The sequence below is a fragment of the Venturia canescens genome, chromosome 4, assembly GCF_019457755.1.
Source record: "Venturia canescens isolate UGA chromosome 4, ASM1945775v1, whole genome shotgun sequence".
NCBI lineage: Eukaryota > Metazoa > Arthropoda > Insecta > Hymenoptera > Ichneumonidae > Venturia > Venturia canescens.
This window is the reverse complement of record NC_057424.1, coordinates 22276838-22297417: the sequence shown is the minus strand read 5'-3', so window position 1 is coordinate 22297417 and position 20580 is coordinate 22276838. Positions and strand designations below refer to the sequence as shown.

At 39.8% G+C, this 20580-nt stretch overlaps 2 protein-coding genes across 4 annotated transcripts in view; one reads left to right on the top strand and one right to left on the bottom strand.

Moving 5' to 3' along the window:
- Positions 1-25: 25 nt before the first annotated feature.
- On the bottom strand, positions 26-4730 carry Uba3 (Ubiquitin-like activating enzyme 3). 2 transcript variants are annotated; one of them, XM_043417296.1, is made up of 5 exons: positions 4717-4730; positions 2305-2571; positions 1317-1677; positions 775-1104; positions 26-509 (listed from the first exon to the last, which is right to left on the bottom strand). In XM_043417296.1, the coding sequence occupies exons 2-5, from the start codon at positions 2550-2552 to the stop codon at positions 126-128; spliced, it is 1323 nt and encodes a 440-aa protein (XP_043273231.1). In that variant the 5' UTR covers positions 2553-2571; positions 4717-4730; the 3' UTR covers positions 26-125. The 2 variants fall into 2 exon arrangements, with proteins under 2 accessions (XP_043273231.1, XP_043273230.1); XM_043417295.1 differs by lacking the exon at positions 4717-4730 and adding an exon at positions 2669-2790.
- Positions 2775-20580, top strand: part of Oamb (Octopamine receptor in mushroom bodies) — a 99194-nt gene continuing 81388 nt past the window's right edge. The window contains exons 1-3 of one of the 2 annotated variants that reach the window (XM_043417287.1): positions 2775-2828; positions 3056-3242; positions 4771-5404. The gene's annotated coding sequence lies outside the window, so the exon portion shown is untranslated. Of the gene's footprint in view, positions 2829-3014; positions 3243-4770; positions 5405-20580 lie in introns of those variants that run through there. The other variant, XM_043417289.1, reaches the window with a different exon arrangement.

Below are 20580 nucleotides of genomic sequence, written 5' to 3'. Positions count from 1 at the left end.
TGGAAAAAAAGGCTTTGTTCATGAATACTTACAACAGACGTTTATTTTAGCGAATATTAATTGGATTTAACTGAAAAATTGTAATGATTTACAATAATTTACATGAGTTAAATTGTATGTTTGGATCAATTCATTTCGACATCGCATGGTTCAAATCGGAGCTTAAAAACTACTGTATTCGGTGTCGTGATATCAGCAACGTTTATCTCCGTGCCATCCTTTAGTCCCAATTCTCCCATAGTTTTTGTCAAATTTTCGCGTGTTTTTTCTTCAATACTAGCGACAGTTTGCATATAGAGAGTTTTCATTTTTCCATTGATGTTTGCGGTAAGCCCAGGGTTTTTCATTTGTAGATCGGGACGTGCGCACATCAACTCAATCAGATCCTTCAATTTAACGGTTTCATCGCGGATTTGTATTTCTCGTGGTTCCTGACTGCACGCCAAGCAATCCGATTTTCTCTCTGCTTCGTACGTATATGAATAAATTCCGTCCAAATTATTGAGAACCTAAAAAATTGACATTGTCATTATTTTACTTGATTTTCTTCATGATGAGTTTTTCAGTGTTCACGAGAAACGATTATTACGATTCCATGTATATTCGATATTGATGATTCTTCAAAATAATTTTTTTTTTTGGTGCGTTTCACACTGGTATGGTTGTAGTGACTCAAGTTTATAAATTAGAATTTATTGCTATTCAAATCGAGAATGAGAACTACAAACGTTAAGAATGTCGTTCTGTGATTTCGTCCCTTCGTTTATTACGTACCATATAATTGTTGAGAGATAGTGTGCAACTGGTAGCGAGTTTAAAAACTTCGGTGGTGCATGTAGCAGCGATTGCTGCATTTGTCGAAGCTACAGCGGGTATGATATTTTTAACAACTCCTTGTACGAGTCTGTACGTCAATCCTCGTATACCAAATTGGGTTGCTCTTTCGATCGATTTTTCGTAAATCCAATTAATGTGTTGAGGATCATCGCCATCGATAACACATTCGAAAGGATTTTCTTTTGGCCATTGGATTACTTTTACATACTCGATGCAGTGTTCTGGTAAACGAGGAGTATTTGCTATTGTGCATAATGGATAAGTTGTCTGCGAAGAAAGAAAATCGAATCCGAGTTCCATTGTTATGATGAAAAACAGAAATTCTTAGAAGATAGTCGTAAATCAATTTCATCATTCGAATGCCACTCTACAAATTCCGAAAATTGACAACATTCTGCACTGGATCGAAATCTCTGCAACTATCTTGACGAATGAATTAGTTGAATATTCTTTTCAGAGTAACAAATAATCATGTTTACCTGTGGAGGATAGAGATCAAGAGTGCACTCGATACATGCAGTTAATCCTGGCAGTATGACTCTGGCATTGCCTTTGAATCCTTCTGTGCCTCCGTCAACCATTGGTATAACGCTGCTTTGGTCCAATTCTCCATCCTTGTAAACGAGCAGCGATAGCAGCATGCCGTTTATCCATCTTCTTGCCACTATGGAATCTAAGCCACAGACGATTATATGAAACTGACGGTAGAACGACTCATCCTTGTCTTGAATCATACAGCAGTGTGCTGTGACGTTACATCCTGGTACTCTGTTGTTTATAAATCTGGCTGCTACTTCGGCTTTTGAAGAACCCAGATCTTTGTGACGGAAGAGGAACTGTCTGGTTTTTTAATTTTGTTTTCAATCAAGGTAGTAGTAGTATACAAAAATTCAGAAACACATTCCGAGTTTACAAGTTTAATGTTTTTCGATTTGACTTTTGTCTGACAGATAATTGATGAAATGATTAAAACTAGAGGATATCCTTCCTCCCTTGTACAGTGCAGATGAAATTATAGAAAAAGTAGATGAAACAAAAATTTGAAAGATCAGTACCAGTTTGGATGTAATATCCAATGAAACACCTCATTATAGTTCACTTTCAGAATAAAAATACTTCATTTAGAAAAAGGCTGATGAAAAAGATTTTCATTGGATATTTTACCTCTCGAAGACTGCATGGTTGTATGACATTTTGTTATCTTCAATCATTATGGTAGGAAACATCGTAAAAAAGTAATAACTTCAACGAACAAACTTTGTTTAAAAAACTTCCCTAGACTTTTCGACTCAAAATTTGATTGTGAACATTTATATTTTGCACGATATCCTACATGTTCTTAAATTTGACACTGTGTTCAAAACAGACAAAAGTTAATTCAAAAAGATAACTGATAGGATGTTATGGAAATGAAAAAATTGATGACTGGTTAAGGGGTACATAAAAATACTATTATTAGATGCTCACCGATTAAGATTCGATAATTCGATGGTATCCATATCAATAACATGAATTTGTCTAAATCCCATGAGAGCCAAATTTTTCAATAACTCACAGCCCAAACCTCCAGCACCAATGACTAAAAGCTTACAATTTTCCATAAGGAATTGCAAAGTTTCAGGCGATGGTTCGAAATCTGGACGGCAAAATGGGCCAGAACGCTCCAAAATCTTTTTTAAATGACCCCATCGTCTATGTGTGTGATCGGTTCCCATTGTTCCTCGTTTTTAACCTCTAAAAAATGGGAGCCGGCTAATTATTGACGGAATGTGAAAAAGTTTAACTCTGGCTTTCCATCAAAATATATATATATATATGTTGAAACCGTTACTCGAATCTGTTATAAAAATTTCTTAATTCGCAATGTCTCTACAACGGTTTTACAATGCGCTTTATTAAGAATTGCGAATCATAAATATCGACTTGACAGAACTACACAATACTAGGATTACTAGGTTATGTGCGTGTGCGTGAGCGGGGTAAGTTGGTAGGTAAGTATAGGGAGACCCCCTAGGGGGTAAAAGGAAATGTAATAAATGCTTATAGTTCAAATTTTCGCCGCTTATCCCGGCGGTATTTCCGGAATCATAGCATCTTTTGAGACGTTCGTGAAACCCATATGGCATTTTCATTTTCTATCGTTCTTTGTTTGACGATTGAAAATATGTTCATGCGTCTAAAATTCGAGTATAGGTAAATGACAAGCAAAGGTTTTTAGTGCAGTTTTTGAAGAAGCGGACGATGTTGGAGAGGATGACGCTAGAGATTCGGAAGCAGCTCATTAGTCACACCGTGGAGACCAAGGACTCTGAAGAACTGAAATTACCGCGTCGACCGCGTCTAACCGTCGAACGTCGGAAGCCGATTCCTCATAATCCTCATTATTCTCGATCGGTCGTTCAAAGGTAAATAATAAAATTCCTTATCGAGAAATAAGAAACATCATAAATAATGTACGATTGGTACATTTTTTTGGCTTCCCAAACCGAGGAACATCAAACGTTTTTTTGCCCTATCTACCGAGTATTTGGTTCGCAATATTTCAATCGCTCACGCATGACCGAGCCAACCCGTTTTTTAAACGTCTCGAGCGCATTGAGTTTCTCCCGGATTTCCTGATTACACCTTTATAGCGTGGGTGTTGTGTGTTTTGATCGCGCGCGCAACACCTTAACCTTAAACGCCATATCGCGGTGTTGAATGCACTATATTCTCTTGAGTCATATATCTCTTGAGAGGTCCGTTTACGCGGGAGAATAATTAACGCGATTCGAGGACACACCGGAGTTGAACGAAATTTACACACATGTACAGGGAGTCCAGAAAGTCTCTTTCGTTAATAACCAAAAATGCTGAGTACAAAGTTTCGCCATACCGTAAACATACTCGCATAAAAGTGAGGTTCGGTCAGCCGATTGCATCAGCTTCCGCGCGAGCGTGTCCGTGCCCTTTTCGTCCGGAAATTGGAACTTTCGCGTCGTCTACTGTCCGATCTAAACCGAGTACGTTTATTTTTATATTTCAAGCAATATATCGTGCTCAAAACCTGCAAGATTTGGGCTCGTCATCGAACCGAGTCGGCTTAAATAACTCTGCGGTAAATGCACTGAAAAATGTGAAAATTCGTCTGCACAATAAAAACTCAAGTCCGAAAGTTACATTCAGTGTCGCCCGTTCGAGTCACCTTGAAAATTCACTCCCAAATAGCCCCAAATTCCTTCGAACGAAGCAATTGTAAATAAACCTTTGTCTCGGCGTTCTACCCAGTCGATTTTGGTTCGTCGCCACCCTGTGCGTCGAGAAGCTTCGTGAGCTTTTGCCAACGCGTAGCACTACACGTTAAGGAGGGTCAAGGCCGTTAAACCGCGACCATTATCCTAATTGTCGAGGCGATTCAATTCGATCGTCGTCAGATCTCAATGGAAAATATACACAGTTACTAGTGCACCAACAACCGCGATATAATAAGCGCTAATAAAAAAGCCATCGGAAACACGAGACGTTGCGTGTGTATCGTTCATACGAGCACATATATTTCGTCTGTACACTAATAATCGACGTATACGTGGACATTCGTGTCGAGGGCTTTCGATAGAGAAAGAGACCGACGGAGAAAGAGAGAGTGCGCTTTTTTTACACTCTCAAATCTATATGCGTGCTTATTGAAAACGCGGGGGGCCATCGGCACTGTTCCGTGTCAAAGAGAGTCCCGCCGAGTAGGACAGTTCGCGACTGGCATTCGTCGCGAGTGGTTGTACGCTTGGCCGCTTTGGTCGTCGAATTTTCTGTCGGCCGTTCGTCGCCTCGTATCGCGTGGTCCTCGATATCGATATTTTCATTTATTACGTTTTTCGTTAGTGATTCGAACGTTTGTTTTACCTTGTTTTATTGTGTTTTTTCTTTTTTTTTTTTTTTTTTCATCTGACACTGCAGCCTGGTCAATGCTCAGCTCGACTGTCAAACGATTGAAGAAGCTTTGACAAGTATTCGTTATCGAATCTGGCTCGGAGATACAAAAATCTGTAAATTCATCGAAGGATCATCCACCGCAGCGTCCCGCTGCGGCTTCGTCCAACGGATTCCTTCGAATACGGAGATCGCGGCGCTCTCTGGTGGCGAAAACCATAAGCGCGACATTTCTTAACGAATAAAATGAGTTTTTTGAACTGCCCGCGTCACACGCGAGACCTGCAGGAACCGAGGCTGCGTTTCCGATAAATTTCAGGGGTTTCCTGACTTTTGTAAACGACTGTCAGACAACTGTGACGGCGCATGGGACTGAAATATTCTACTTCCGACAGTTCCGACCACACTCGCACGCGCTCGTTGCCCTTATTCGCGCATGGACGCTCGACGCACTCGGAGAAATGGGGGAAAAACTATCGCGATCGCTTCTTCGAGTGCAGTGGGATCGGTCGATCGTGAAACAACAGTGAGCGTTGCTTCCCCGAATCCGAGTATTTGTCCCGACTTTTTCCTCCGCGGGATTGATCCGCGATGAAAGACATTCGGGACTGGCCCAATCCCTCACGGAGCCTGCGACGAGTTATAACGCGGTTATTGTGAAGTAAGTAAAACTCTTGATTAATGCTTCATATATAAATGAATAAATATGAGCTGATGCGTTGCGTCTCGATATTTATAAAATGACTTATTATGGTCGTCGGGGATACGAGATAAAAACGTGTATATACGTTGTTGTTGTCGCCTGAATGGGGATTCGAAGGCGAGCAAGGCCGTCGCGACACTGTACGTTCAAAGGCTAAAAAGGATGGATCTCGATACCGGCTCTTTCGCACGCGCATCGTCGCTCTTTTTCTACGTAATCACTTGTCGCGTATGTACGTGCTTTGGAATAAATATGCTTGCTAACAAAAAAGTATTGTCATTGCGCATTGGGTTCGCATCGCTGGAATGCAAACGCGTTTTCGAGATTTTGTTGAATTTTTTTTCTCCTCAATCGGTGAATCGGAATTTGAAAATAGTTGAATTCACTCCAAATCGACGTACTTAGAAAATTCATGGCGCTTTTTTCGGAGTGGGTCCATTGGAATGTCAGAATGAAAGTGTTGAATTTTATGCGTCAGTGAAAATGACGGCTGCAGCGTTGAATTGTCGTTTCTTGCGCCACCCCGTTGACTCTCGAGTCTCCGTGGGCGGCTTCGGCAACGCTGCCCGGAAGTCATTCGCGCAAGGCTTTTCGCCCATGATTTTGCTCAGTTTTAGTTGACGCTTCCGACCAGTGACGTGGGAAAAGATTTTTAGCCCAGCAGGCGTCGATGATCCGGGCGGCTTTTGATCAAGCGGTCACCGAACCAAGAGTCAACCCTCGAGACCACCACCTTCGCTTGGGAGAAGGCTGGAGCCCCACGTCCAGCCGCACGCACCATTGCTCGTGGCACAGAACTTCCGAGGAATTATTTTTGAACGAAGAATCTTTTCTTCGTAACGAGCTCGTCGTTGAAGAGTGCTCGAATGGTGATGAGTAAGTTGGAACATTGGTTACCGGGTGCTTCCCCGATTACGAGATCTCGGAGATATTTCCATTGAAGTAGCCTCGCTACGAGAAATCGCGAGGTCTTACCACAACGTTACTTAAAACGCATTATTTTAATGACAGATCGTTGTATGAAGTATTTCAAATGAAGGATTATTCCACGCAACAATTTCAGAGTGGCAAAGTCCGGTATTTTCTCGTCGAAGGAACGAAAGAATTGAAGAACCGTCGCCAGTGCATCGAGCCACTGATAAACCGGCCAATTACACCTTAAAAATGTTGGAATGAGTTTGTCACGAGTATACTCGGCCGTGAGTTGAGAGTGGAACGTATTTACTGTCGGCCCATGAAGACGAAGAAGGTACCAGAGAAGTTGAAGCAGCTGCCATTTTGTTTGGGCATTCGTACTCCAAGTGCCAGCGGAGCAACAGATACGGCAAATTTTACATTGTGCTTCGGGAATTCTCTCGACGAGACAAAGCCACCGTTATAATTTGAAGATCGAAATAAGCGTAGTGGAAACTTGCTTAGCCGTCCGTGGTATGGAAAGGTCTTCCGTATTGTCAGGCAAAACAATGCATTATCGTACAGTCCTCGTTGTTTCGCGGCGCAAATCCTCGCCTTAGCTATGCGCTACGGAGTTGAAGTTAGGCGCAGCAGCATCGTGTAAACAAAGTGTACCGAGAGTGGCTGTCGAGAGCCAGAGACTAAACAGGCTCAATTATCCTCCAGAGTGGAGTCTTCGAACATACTTTTGTCCACGATGCTCGGTACAATGGAGATTATTGAAGTACAATTGAGCAGAGCTTAATCCGGCGAGGGGATGAGAAGAAACAGTAAGTTTCGGTGTGGCGAGATTTCGACGAAAATATCCGGAGACGCGGCAGAGTGTCTTGACGCCAAGTATTGAAAAGAAACATTTCAACGAAGCTAGGACGCGTGCAGCGCCGCTGTGCTCGAGACTGGTCGATTCCCGACCACTCGTTAAGTGGTGAAATAATAAAAATCCCATAGCATAACGGGGTCGATGCGCTTTCGATGTAACTTTTGTCCCGTGACCTCCGGAAATTGGTTGATTTGTCATCGTTAAAATGACGCGATTCGATTTATGGTCTCCTCCACGAACCGTGCGGTCAGAAAGTTTCCCTGACGGTAAATTCGCTTTTGGGAGTCCTCGATAAATAAACAGCAACTGGGAGTGCTGTCACATTGGACGGGAAAATAAGAGTTACGCAATGTTTTTCAGCGGAATTTCACGATCTCTATTTGTCCTGAAAAGCTGGAGCCCGTTAACTTCCATTTCACGTTCTATGACTGTACTTTTGTGTGGACAACAGGTAGGTACTTCTGTCCATCCCGTGGGATAGACCAACGAAGTAAATTTTGCTATGCTGGTCGACTATTCCACGATCAACGTACACGCAGAAACGCAGCCGTAACAGACCGAATTGAGAATAACGCGCGACGACCACTTATGGGGATTGGGTTGAAACAACCTAAATTTTCCCTCAGGACATTGAACACCTGTCGAATCTCAAAATATATAGTAAAATGGAAAATGAATCGCGAGTGCAGCGGGCAATAACAGGAGCAACCTTATTTAGAGGCTCTCGAGTGGACAGAAACGAAAAACGATGCCCAATAGCCTTGAGGGAAACTGGGACCGCGCTTTCCCGTTCTTCGTCTTCCCAGAATAAGCGATTGCCATCAGGACAGACTAAAAATCTAGAAATCTTAAGTTTTGGCTTAAAGGCTTGTTTCGACGCCACATTGAATCTTGCTCGTTCCAACAAGCATGATAAAACCATGCTTTTTCCTTCCATGATGAAACTTCCGTCCCCAAATGATTTTTGATCTCTTGCCAAAGGATTAAATTAGCATCCAGGTGGATATTAAACGTTATCTACTTAACTGCATGTGCACTTTTGTAGCACGATGTTTCAGCTACGAATGGTGGAACTCGTGTTCAGTCGAGAACTATGACATTAGCTGCGAAAGGTCGTGAATTCGAAATATATGTGTGCATTCATTCGACAGTCGCATCCCAGTGTGACGCAGTTTGCACGAAAACTGTTTGCCGTTTTGAGCTTTGCAAAAGTTTCGGGGAACTGCCGCTTGTCCGGAAAGTCGTTTGTCGCTCGTGTGACTTTTGGCTATGTGTATACAGCTAACCAGATGGAGGAACATTCACAGCCATTTCGGTTGGAACACAATATATATACGTAGTTGCACGAAGTGGAAGCATTTTTATACCACCTCTGGTCCTGGTACTGGTCCAAGTTTACTGCGAAAGAAAACTTTAAAGTGTTGAAAGTATCCTTCCAGTTGCTCCGAAATGAGACCAGCTTCCATTTTAGTTGGTGTCGATGCGAAAAGTCGTATATTCTTAACCCAAACTCTTCTACAAGAAATTAAATGGCGGAAAGAACTTTGGTTGGAGTTTTAATACGGAGTAGGAATAAAACCAGTTTTTAAGGATTTGCCCTGTTGCATTAATTATTTAATATAACGCTACTGCGTTTTCCTCGCTTTTTTGAGCGAGTCAGTTAATGATTGAAGAAATCTACGTTTGGAGCTGCAGGTTCCATTAGCACCCGACATTCGCTGATAGCACAATCTCTGCAATATCGTTACTCAACGTTGCTGAAAGCTTGGGTGTTACTGTGATCGCGGTCCTTCTCGAAAGATGGGCAGCCGAACGAAGCGAGAGTGTAACGTTTGATAACAGAGCCAGTGATTGTCATTGATTGGCGGTTGATTCTGCCAACTCCGAGCGAATTTCAAACGGTTCAATATACCATTGCTGATTGATTTACAATCCTTTGACAATCGATTACTTCCACTCGAAACAAAACCACAGCTAATTGTACAAATAATCATTTGCCTGGGTATAAAGTTAACAGTTAGGCTCTTTTGCTTCGACTTTGTCGTCTGCAAACAGCGGTGGGAAGTGCGCTCGAACTTTGTTGCTTGATAAATTCGGATCGGGGGATATTTATTGGTGCTTCGTTAAAAAGCTACGGAAATTTGTGAGGGGTTTTCAACTTCACTTTTGCATTTAACCTTTATAGGACGGATAAATTGTACCTGATCGGAATTTCCGTACTTCGCGATGCAATAAAAATCTGAAAAAATTCAGCAACATTTGAAAAGTTATGAACTACAATTATCAATAATAATATTGCTCAAAAGTTATTAATAAATTGTTTGAATAAATAATTTTTTAACAATTTTACAGTAAACCATTGTTTTTTTTACGAATCGAATGTGCGCATTTTTCTGAATGCTCATGATTTTTTTCAGAATTTTCGTGGATTTTTGAAATTCCCTTTTTTAAATTTTTTAAGTGGCTCTATTTGTACACTTTTGATCCAGTAACCTTGAGACTTTTCAAAACTGATGGTAAATATGTCTTCTAAAACATATCCAAAATTCAAATTAAAAAAAATTTTTTTCAAAATGTTTTCAAGAAATTTCAAAAGTCCACGAAAATTGTGAAAATTCATGAGCATTCGGAAAAATACACACATTTGATTCGTAAAAAAAAAAAAACAAGAGATGACCGCAAAATTATTGAATAATTGATTGTTTAAACAATTTGTTATCAAATTTTGGGCAATATTATTATTGATAATTGTTGTTCATAGCTTTCCAAATGTTGTTGAATTTTTTCAGATTTTTATTGCATCACGAAGTACGGAAATTTCAATCAGATATAATTTTTGGTCGAGCTATCCATCCAGTAATACCTTAAAAGGTTAAAAGTCTTCTTACAATTGTAGCTCATCAAGAGGCCTCTGGGTGGCGATCGTAGCGAGCTGCTGCAGAAGAAACGTCGCAGTATCGTGCAGCATGAATATTTTGACATAACAAACTTGTTGATTAAGGAGGGTGGATCGCGACGATACAATGTTGCCATGCTAAACCATGTTAAAAATATGAAAAATTTCATAAAATTTGGTATAAATGTATTCTTTAAAAATATATAAGACAATATAAATTTTTTTAGATTTTTCTACCACATAGCCCTCGAGTAATTGAACACAAAAGTTCACGTGTATAAGCATACAGTTTACATATATACAATTATACATCTCGTGCATGAGAACTTTGATTTAACGCTCAATATTCGATAACCATGTGGTAAAAAAAATTGAAAAAAAATGTGCTTGCATACGTGATGCCAAAGAATGTTAATCATCAAATTTTATCAAATTCTGATTGTTTTGATTTCGTGATCCACCCTCCTTAAAGAAGTTGAGGCATTGGAAAGAAAATGATGTCATCGCTTTTAAATCGATTGCATCTTATAAAGTGAAGTGTAAAAAAAAGCAGTCAAGTTTTCAGAGAGTTGAGGAGCGTCGTTGCTGAGAAAAATCAATAACAATTTGGGCCAAATAACATTTAATCTTATGAAAATCAAGACACATTCAGTGATATTTTCGTAAAAAATGATGCTAAAAATATGAAATTTTTTGGGCAACACGAGCAAGGCTTGCTGAGTGTCAATTTTTTTCATATTTATTAGGAGATTTGCTGAGATATTAATAATAATCTGTTTCCCGTGCAGTTTTTTGTGGCTAGGCTCTTCACCGTCCGTCTTTTCGACTGAGCTTTCACCAGTTTTTCGTTTTTTTTCCCCACTCTCCTTTAAAGCGTATGCAACGTTGCCAAACTGTAAACTGGCCCAACTTTTGAAAGGTACAGGTCATAACTTTTGGGTAAAAAAATGACTGTACGGTCTCAACTTCCTTGAAGTATTTTCGTAAAATTGTATCTTTTTTGCAAGTATTGAGCTTTCTTTTTTAGCGCAAAGTGACCATTATACACGTCTCAAATATTCTGTTTGCTCGCGAGTTTTTCCTCATCACTTGAGAGAGCATACTATCAAGCCGGCTTGACGCGTGTCGATCAATCCACCGGTTAGCTTATCGCCAGGTTTTACCCTTTTTGCGTCTCGCTTAAACACGATTCGACGTCGGAAGGCCGAGAAAAAAGTGCCAGACCAAAAGTCAACAATTTAGCTCCCGCCTTTGGCAAACGTGGGTGATCTGAAGGTCCAATAAAAAGCTTCCTCTCCGGATATCCAGATGGGCTCGAACGAAAATTCCAACTCGATAACTCGTTCGGCGATCGCTCACATTGAAATAGAACTTTTAGCAACTCGGAAGAAATAATAACTGCTTGGATCGGACTTCTCTGTCGGAATTCCTTCTACAATATCGTTCAGAACTTTCTAATTCCTGAATTATTGAAAAACACGATGCTCAAAGCTTACTCTATGAGGTGCTATTTTTTTCATTTTGGCTTCCTCATAGAGGAAGCTTCGAGCATCGTGCATCTTGACCATCTTGAGGAAGCAATTTGCAGAATTTTTTTTGTATACAAGGAATTAATGTATTTTCTCTACCTTCTTTTACGAACTTTAATTTATCTCTTTGTTTAAATTCATTAAAAAAACTGCATGACGAGCCATCAGAAAAAAACAGTTTGCAACTTTCAATTTTCGTCGTTTTTCTATTTACATTGAAATTGAATAATTCAGACAACTTTTCTGGAAAGTATAAAAGAAGTACAGACTTATACACAATATCTTACAAAATTTCCAAAAATTCAAGCGGCTAGACGACTTTTTGAAAAATTCATATTTTCGTAAAATTCAAAATGTCATAAAATTTAAACCGCTCAACCGATGTTCCCCAAATTCAATACCAACCTTCCTATTATGATAGTCTATTTATAAAAAAAAAATTATTAATAAATCTTAAAATTTTCGAAAGTTAGAGCGTCGACACCCTTTTTATGAAAATTTCAAAACGTCGTCAGATTCGCAATTTTTTACAAATTCTGACAAAATTATCAAAGAATGAAGAACTTGTATAGATTAACATCTGTGCAAAACGGTAGCCCTGTATCTCAAACCGTTTCCGAGTTATAAGCGTTTGAATTTTGCAGTGCCATAACACACACACACGCACACATCCGGACATTTTTTCTAGATATGATTTTTCGATGTTTTGGAATATTTTGAGCACATTGACATTGAAAACTGGGAAAAAAAATTTTTCATCGTCACAAAGCTTCCTCGATGAGGAAGCAAAATGATAAAATTTTGCATATCGTAGAAAGTGTTTTTATCTATGATAAGAAATTTCATGCGCACAACCGATACGAGTTCGTTTGTACGCATTATTAAGGAAGTACGTCTTTGTTTTTGGCATCAGTGAAGAGCGTTGATGAAAAATACTATGAGCCGTTCTGATTCGTGTCAAATCCATATTTTTTTCTATTTCGACTGTTTCTGCTGTGCGAAATGAGTTTACAAAAATGAAAGCTCAAGGTTTGGATTCTCAAGTGCTCGAAAGTCGTAGGAAAAGTACACTTGGGTATCCGATTGCATCAGCGGTTGAGAGCGACCATATCGAATTTCCTATTTTTTGTTCCTTTTCTCGACAGAAAATCCAAGCTGTTGGATACGACGGTGTCGACCTAATGCATACGAAATTTCTCTTTCCTAACCACGTTCAACTCACGGGAAGCACAAGACGTCGATTGTGATATTTCCAGTGAGCTTTCTCCATTATGAATAGCGTTTTAGCAATTTAAAACCCTCAAATTTTCAATACTAGATAGTGAAAATGAGACAGTCAGTGATGTTCGAATCTCGAGAACGTTTTTGTCCCCGCAATATCGAATATTTCGCATCTCAAGGTTCGACATCGTCCTACTTCCGGCGTAGCGATTGAGGAATGTCACTTTAAGCTGTCAACTCATCGGTCGGCTCACCGCATCGCTCCGGCTTTTTTTCTTCACTTCTTTTGCAAATAATTCAGAAAAATGTATACAAAAAGGCTCTGGACACGCTCGTCGCGCTATTTAAAAAGTAAAACGGAGCGAGTGTATTTTCAATTCACCGCATCATGAGAAAACGCTCATTTGAACAGCCTTGAAACGCTGATTTTCGACAGTCTCGACGAGACCGGAACCTCGATCAGCTCGCCCGTTCCTCCCTGGTTTCCACTTTGACCCAAGCCAATAATTTCAGTAACACGACTAACCACTAATTAAAGGCTTGTGCATTAGAGAATCATAGAGATCGCAGTCTCATGAAGTATCCGTATGGATATAGAGGTCAATGAGCCATAATCGATTCGTTTACTGACCTGTTCATTCATTTATATACATGCGTACATGTATATACAGAAACGTCCAATTGAACCACATCAACGAATGTGCTCGTGCGTTCTCTGTCGCAAGTTGACCGATTGGCAAATATAAAATCGTTGCTCCAGCACTAAAGTCGGGCAGTTTTTGAACGAGTCGCGTTTTTATACAATAGGGAACGAAGTGATCGATCGGAAGCGTCCGTTTGACCGAAATGAACTACGCAATGTTGTGTGGTTTTTAGAGACTCGATCAGAGGAAATGTGAAACGTTCAGCCGAGCTGAATCGAAAGGTTTTGATCGATTTCTGGAGCTGCAATTTCGTGCAAATTGTGTCTGCTGGCATTGTGACAAAAGTTGAAGGCAATTACAAATGTAAGATTTCAATTCGTTTTAAGAATGGCCGATATGATAAAACTGGAATCGAAATAAAAAATGCAAGCCAGCAAGATCAATAAATCGAAAGCAAGCAAACTGATTGCGGTGAATGACGAAGGACGGAGTCTCACAATTTGTCGAAGGTTGACCGACCAAAGATCGAGATATCGTCGAAAAACAATTTTCGGACAAAGAGGCTGTCATTAGGTTCAGAACTGTCTTGCAGAAAATGGCTGTGTTTCCATCACTGCGAGCGGCGCCTTTTTCAATTTCATTCGGACAAACGTGCCGCCGTAACCTAGTGTTGGGGCGTTGTCCAAATAAAATAGTCTGGAAGCGAAACGAGGCTTATCGAGAGCCGATAAAACTTGCTCAAAATAATTATTTCATCGTTCCCCGCGAGCGGCCGATTCGACTCCAAGATCGTGAAAAAAATCAAGTTGCCCATTTTTTGCGGCTTGAGTTTTGAAAAATGTTGAAATCAAGTGAATGCGAAAAATATAATGAAAAACTGCCTTTCCGTGGCACGCTTGAGCCTTTAAAAAATTACGAAACAATGCTAAAATAAATAATTCACCGTGTACGAGATGCCATGAATTTTTAATTAACATTTTTCATTCGTCTAAAATTTAGGAATGCCATTGGTACGCAGTTTTGTACGATTAGCAAACATTTTTTAGCCAGCCGCATCGCATGACTCAAGCATCTCGCAATTTTTGTCGTTAAATCAATTCCTTCCCTGCTCTTCACAAGGGTATAGAATATAGATTAGCGAGTTATACGAGGCGTGAATAAAGTAAGTGTAGCTTAGTCTTTGTATAGAGGAAACCGAGTTAATATTTAAATTTAAAATAATTTGTTTAATGGTCCATAAATAATGGAGAGTAGCGCGGTGTATCAGCTTGACGTACACTGGAATAAAGCTTCGTGTCGTTTTCAACTTCACCTCTGCTGTATGTAATATCTTCGATCGTAGGTAAAAAGCGTTCGTATACATAGCGAGGAGGTCCGCGTACGAGGTCGAAGTCTATAGAGTGCGAGATCCACAAAAATAGTCGCTCAAAGTTATGGAAATGGAGGACGGTGACGGGGGGAAGGGAGATAACGAGAGAAAAAAATGAATGAAAAAAGAAGAGATTGCGGCGGAGAAGCGCAAATAAAACAAGAAAATAAAGAGAAAGAAAGAAACGGGTGAGCGAAAGGAAGAGATGAAAGGGCGAGGGAGATGGAAAGACTCTGCGAGAAGGAAAAAAAGTATTCGAGGGAACGATGAAGAGCGTAAAAATAGACGAAAAGAATGAAAATGAGGAAGCGAGAAAGAGAGACGAGGCAGTTTGAATGAGGCAAAAATATAGGGACAAGGCTAGGAGGGAGTAGGAAGTGAAAAAATAGAATGATTGACCGAGTCAAAGCTTTGTCACAGTCCGCACACTCATAGCTGTTACTACTGCCCCCCCACCCTACCGCAACTCGAGACGTCATTCGTGTCCAATGTCACCGAACGATATAGAATCTCTTTTCAGCCCTTTTCTCTCATTCGCCGCTGCTTTCTATTTTCTCTCGTAGACCTCCGGTGGTGAGAGCCAGCTCCGTGCGGTGGACAAACGGCGCTAAATGAACGCGAATGATCCTTTTGATATACAACATGGTTTGATAAAAAGTAACAATCATAAATATAATGCTGCGTGCATCATGCGAAACAAACGGGAATGAAAAAATGGTGTTTCTATGCTTCGCTGTACGCGTGCTAGTGTGCACTTGAGAACTATTGAATTAATTCGAACGAATTTCAAAATGAGAGACCACCGGGCGACTGTTTCAATTTAAATAAATAATAAAAATCACATTCCTTTTTGAAAATTCAAATATCAGACATTTCATCATTTCAAATACTCATTAAAATCGTCTATTTTTATGCATTTTAATCCGAACAGAGCTAAAGCTTGTCGAATAAGGATGAAATCGTTGCTCACTGAATTCTCACGTTCACGAGTCAATCGTCCCCCCGTGTTCGATGATCGTGTCATTTCGGATCACTAAAGTTCCCTTCCCCGTTGCGTATTCTCCTCAAACTTTGAAAAAGCGAGAAACTTATCAGACAGCAAAAATTATGGAAAGCATTTTTTTGACGTTCACTCAATGGGCGTGGTTAATTCAATCATAAAGCGAAGGAGGCTGGAGATTCTTTCGAATATTCAAGCGACCTAATAATACCACGTGTCTGTTTTATTTCCATGCGAGCGTGTGTCAACTCTGCGAACCGAGCGATAAAAGTATGGGCCAAAAGGCTCGTTGCGTTCTCGCGATAATTCTAACATTGGGGCAAGGACTGATGAAAAGAATTCACGCAGTATTTGAGACAAAAGTATTGCAACGTTCTTCATGTACTTTGTGTACGGAGGCTCACGAGGCACAGAAAATTGCACCGAATTACATTCGATTTTATTTAATTATTCAAAAATCTTGCTGCTCTCTACCTTTTTGACCGTACGTTCAACATTACCGGAGTAAAAGTGTTCCCATCCATTTATCAAAAGCTCTCTTTTCAGTCGTTTTTTCAAAATTAATAATCATAGTATTCCTGGAATTGCTGCGCAATAAATGCTTTGTTAAACAGCTGCTTCGGCTCTTTCGGGCTCGTGTAATTTTCGTGTGGACTGTGAATCTGCGAGTTTCAGGGGATTTTATACGACCATTCGTTGTTAGGGATTTGCGTAAAAATAGAAACGAAGAGACCAGCATTTATTTGTGATTTTAAAATATATACTCGATGAATGTTGCTTCTGCTATGAGAAGAAAATGAAAATTTTCATCTAGGAGTGAAAGTCGATTATTTTCATTGATAATCAGTTTCGTGTTATTTTTTATTTATTTATTATTGTATCGTTACAATGATTTATTGTTGTTTTTATTAGTTGGCGTGGCACAGTCCACACGATTTTGTTGACTCGCCGCACCTTCTAGACCCACTTTGGGACTTCTGTGCCTTTTGACCCGAGTTCTGAACAGGGATTAACGCCCGGACCATCCGACCTGCGGAGTAGCAAAAATGAATCAAACATGAGGAACATGGAGCGCCTCTGACTTGCGGTCGTCGTGAAAACCCACATCTGTGGTTTATTCGGCGTGCCACAATCAGGTTTCCCCACCTAATTGCGTCGCGGTAAGTGCTTTTAAGCACAGATGTTAGTTTTTCTTCGGTGATACAGAGGCTGTGCTACCTTGAGTCTCGATTCGACCCAACTCCCCGGATGCAGGGTTAGGAAAACTAAACGTGGCTTCCACTTCTGGCAAACTCCTCTTGCTTTCGAGGAAAATATTTTAAAATACTGAATAAGAATTCGAGTATCGAAGCTTCAGAATTTTTCCCTTCTTTTTAAATGACTCCTCCATCGAATCTCAACCTCGTCACCGTGCTTTCCACGGAAGTGAGTCGACCCCGTATCACCCGTAATAGAAAAAAGTCCCTTTGTCCCTGGGGACAGGATTTTGCAGCCAGGAAATGAAAACGTCTCTGGTCACGCGGTCTTAGCCAGTTCGGGTGGGGTTCAATGTGTCGAATAACTGAATTGTAGAACGGTCGATATTTCGAAATTTTAAAAGTTGTCACATCAGTTTGGAGAAAAATAAGTAATTCGAAATTCTTATTCCCGATCGACTATTCAGCAGATTGCGTGTTTAATCGAAAATTCATATTTTCGAATTCAAAATGCGGAGAGTAATTGTTCCACAGACAGACCAGAATGTAGAGCAGCAAAAAATCGAAAGTGAATTTTTAGAACCTATAAAACTTAGATATGCAGAATAGCGATGTAGCTCGAAAAGGCGAAAGTCAAAATGGCGATGTTTAAAATTGGAGATCACCGGTCTGAGTAAGCGAGTGAGTGAGACGCGTGTATTCCGAGCTCCACTGCATTTTTTTATTTTGATCGATCGACTTTCTAACGTTTCGCTATTTTGACTGTTCGACTTTTTGGTGTTTCAGTATCAACAGTATTTCAACCTCAGTAATATTTGGTCTTTCGTTATTATATTTTCAAAATTGTGAATTTTCACAGTATCGCTGACCGTAGTAATTTATGAATCGAAAGAGTGATAGTCGAATTTTCGAAAAATCGATATTTTAGTCATCGTCCTATGGGCGATTCTTACATTCTATTTTCGATGCGTAAACGTTCTTCGAACCTTGCACAGTTTCTGCTTTATTTATTTTCGGCATTCAAAGCTCTTGTCGAATTTATCTGTCTCCATATTATCATTCGAAGTTTATAAACTCGAGATTTTAGCTGTTCGAAATTTGAGTCATTCCAACATTTGACCCCCACCTGCCAGTTCAAACAACGGAACACGAGCCCTTGCGTCGGGAGACAATATTTTGCGATACCGCAAGAGATTATCCGAAGCAATGCTTTTGATAAACTTTCCGTTCTGTTTGAAATATAGTCGAGAGGAAGAAGGCGTGCTTGAACTCGCGCGTATTTACGTGCAGAATGTACATTCGTGTGCGTGTAAATACACGCGAGGCAGAAGCAGGTGATACCGAGTGAACTGGCGGCGCATTGCTCGGTGAGACTTGGCAATGTGATGTATTCTCATAGAGCATTAGTATAATTAATTCTCGGGTGGAGAGGACCAAAAAAAGGTGAGAAAAGTCTTCTCTCAGTCGGAGGGTGTTGGTTGCATGGAAAGCACGTTGTCGGCGTGAAACCACGGGAGAATATTCGAGTTCGGAGAAACACGGTGAGAGCCCGGAGAAATTCTCGTCAAAGAAAGCCCTTCGTGCGAAATTAAATGAAATTAAATCTCACGTACGAGAATGTGCGCGGAACGTCAAGCCCACCTGAAGCTTTATTAAAAACTAACTCGTAATATCTGCGACGCATGATAACCAATTTCCGTCAACTGCACTGTTAAAAAAATTTTTTTCAAACAAGTAACTTTTTTTTAATGCAAATAAATGAATTATTTGTATATTATCTAGTAATTCATTATTGTTTCCATGTAAATATGTTTTTGACATAAATTTAATATTTTTATAAAAACAAATATAAATTTCTTAAAAATAATGGACCGTTAATAGACGAGATTGCACGTTCACTACAAACAATGCGTCAATTTAATTCGGCTGACTAAATAAAAATTTCGACAGAGCTTTCGAATTTTTGCAGCCAAAGTATGTTTTGTTCGAAATGAAAAAAATGTACAATCTTAATTTAGAAAGTAATTTCTTTCTTTTTCCTGGAATACAAATTTTTTCGATTAAAGTTTTTTATTTTTATACCGAAGAGTAATGTGATTGCTGGAATAAAAGTCAATTACTTGTTTCAAGTACGTTGCGTGTTTCCAATGGAAAATATTGCATATTTCTCATGAGTAATTTCCATGTATGTCATCAAAATAAAATATTGCCACCAAAAATATTATTTATTTACCACGAAAATATATTATTTGCTATTGGCAGCAATTCTGTATTTAATTTAAATAACGGTATTTAGTTTCAAGAACCTTTATTATAACGACTAATCAATAACTGCCAAAAAAATGATTTATTGGACGTAAAATATTTTTTTATCCAACCCAAATGAAAATATTTTAGTAGCCAATGAATTTCCCTCAAATAATTTGAATTACTTGGAAAAAGAATTTTTTTTTAACAGTGTGCGTAATTACTTTTTCCGATCTCACTTTTCCTTGTTCGACATGCTCAAAAGCAATTCGAAATTTCTTGGCTTATCGAAGCGTGCCGATTCTTGCTCGAATCGGAAGCAAAAGATAGAAATAAATACGAAATGGGCGAGCTGAAACGCGTGACTAAAAGGGAACGAAATGAAGCTCGGTTCGACACAGTCCATAAACGTCTCTCTTCCTCATCCTTATGAACGGATTGACCCTGTAAATCATAGATAGGGAATAGAGCGTACAGGCACATATACGTATGGATATTGAGCAGCGGCGAAAATGTATTCGGCATAGAGAGATCGCCATGGGAGTGACTTATGTGTCCGGTTTCGGAACAGAAAGCTGTATACCGTCGCCAAAGTCACTCGTTTTACCTTTTCGTTGCTCTCTACATTTTCTATATTTTTTCCAACGTGTTCTGTAACGTACAAAGTACATGTATCGTGTAACGATAAAATTTTCTATCAATTTCAATGTACATATTTATTTTCTCATGAAAAGAGTGTCGAATTTTACACGCGCGTTATATTTTCAGAATTTTGAACATCGGTCATTCGCTCATGCACACGGATACGTACATATAAATTATCTGACGTGCGTCGATAACGTTTTGTCGTCACGGGACAAATTTATGACGCCTTTTGTGGCAGACATAAATTTATTAAACTCATTTCGAAAATTTGGACTCGCTTTCCTCGGTGGCGCTTTGCCCTGGGACTGGAGTTGCGCTCTCGGCGTGGATTTTCATGACGGGAACCTCTTTTTCTTGTTCGTCAAATCGACTATGATTTTTGAGAACCCTCCGAATATTGAACTTTCGAAGTCCCAGAGCGCAGAGAGCGAGGACCGACGAAACGATCACGTAGATCGATAGGCGTCAAAAGTGGGCGGACGGGGAGGGGGGCAAACGAAGTCGACGAATTTCGCATTTCACAAACAAGAGTCAAGTTCTGATTTCAGGGCTTTTCGGAGCCCTGAATATTTTCCCGGTTTTCCTGAACCTGGCGAAGCAAAAGCTTTCAGAC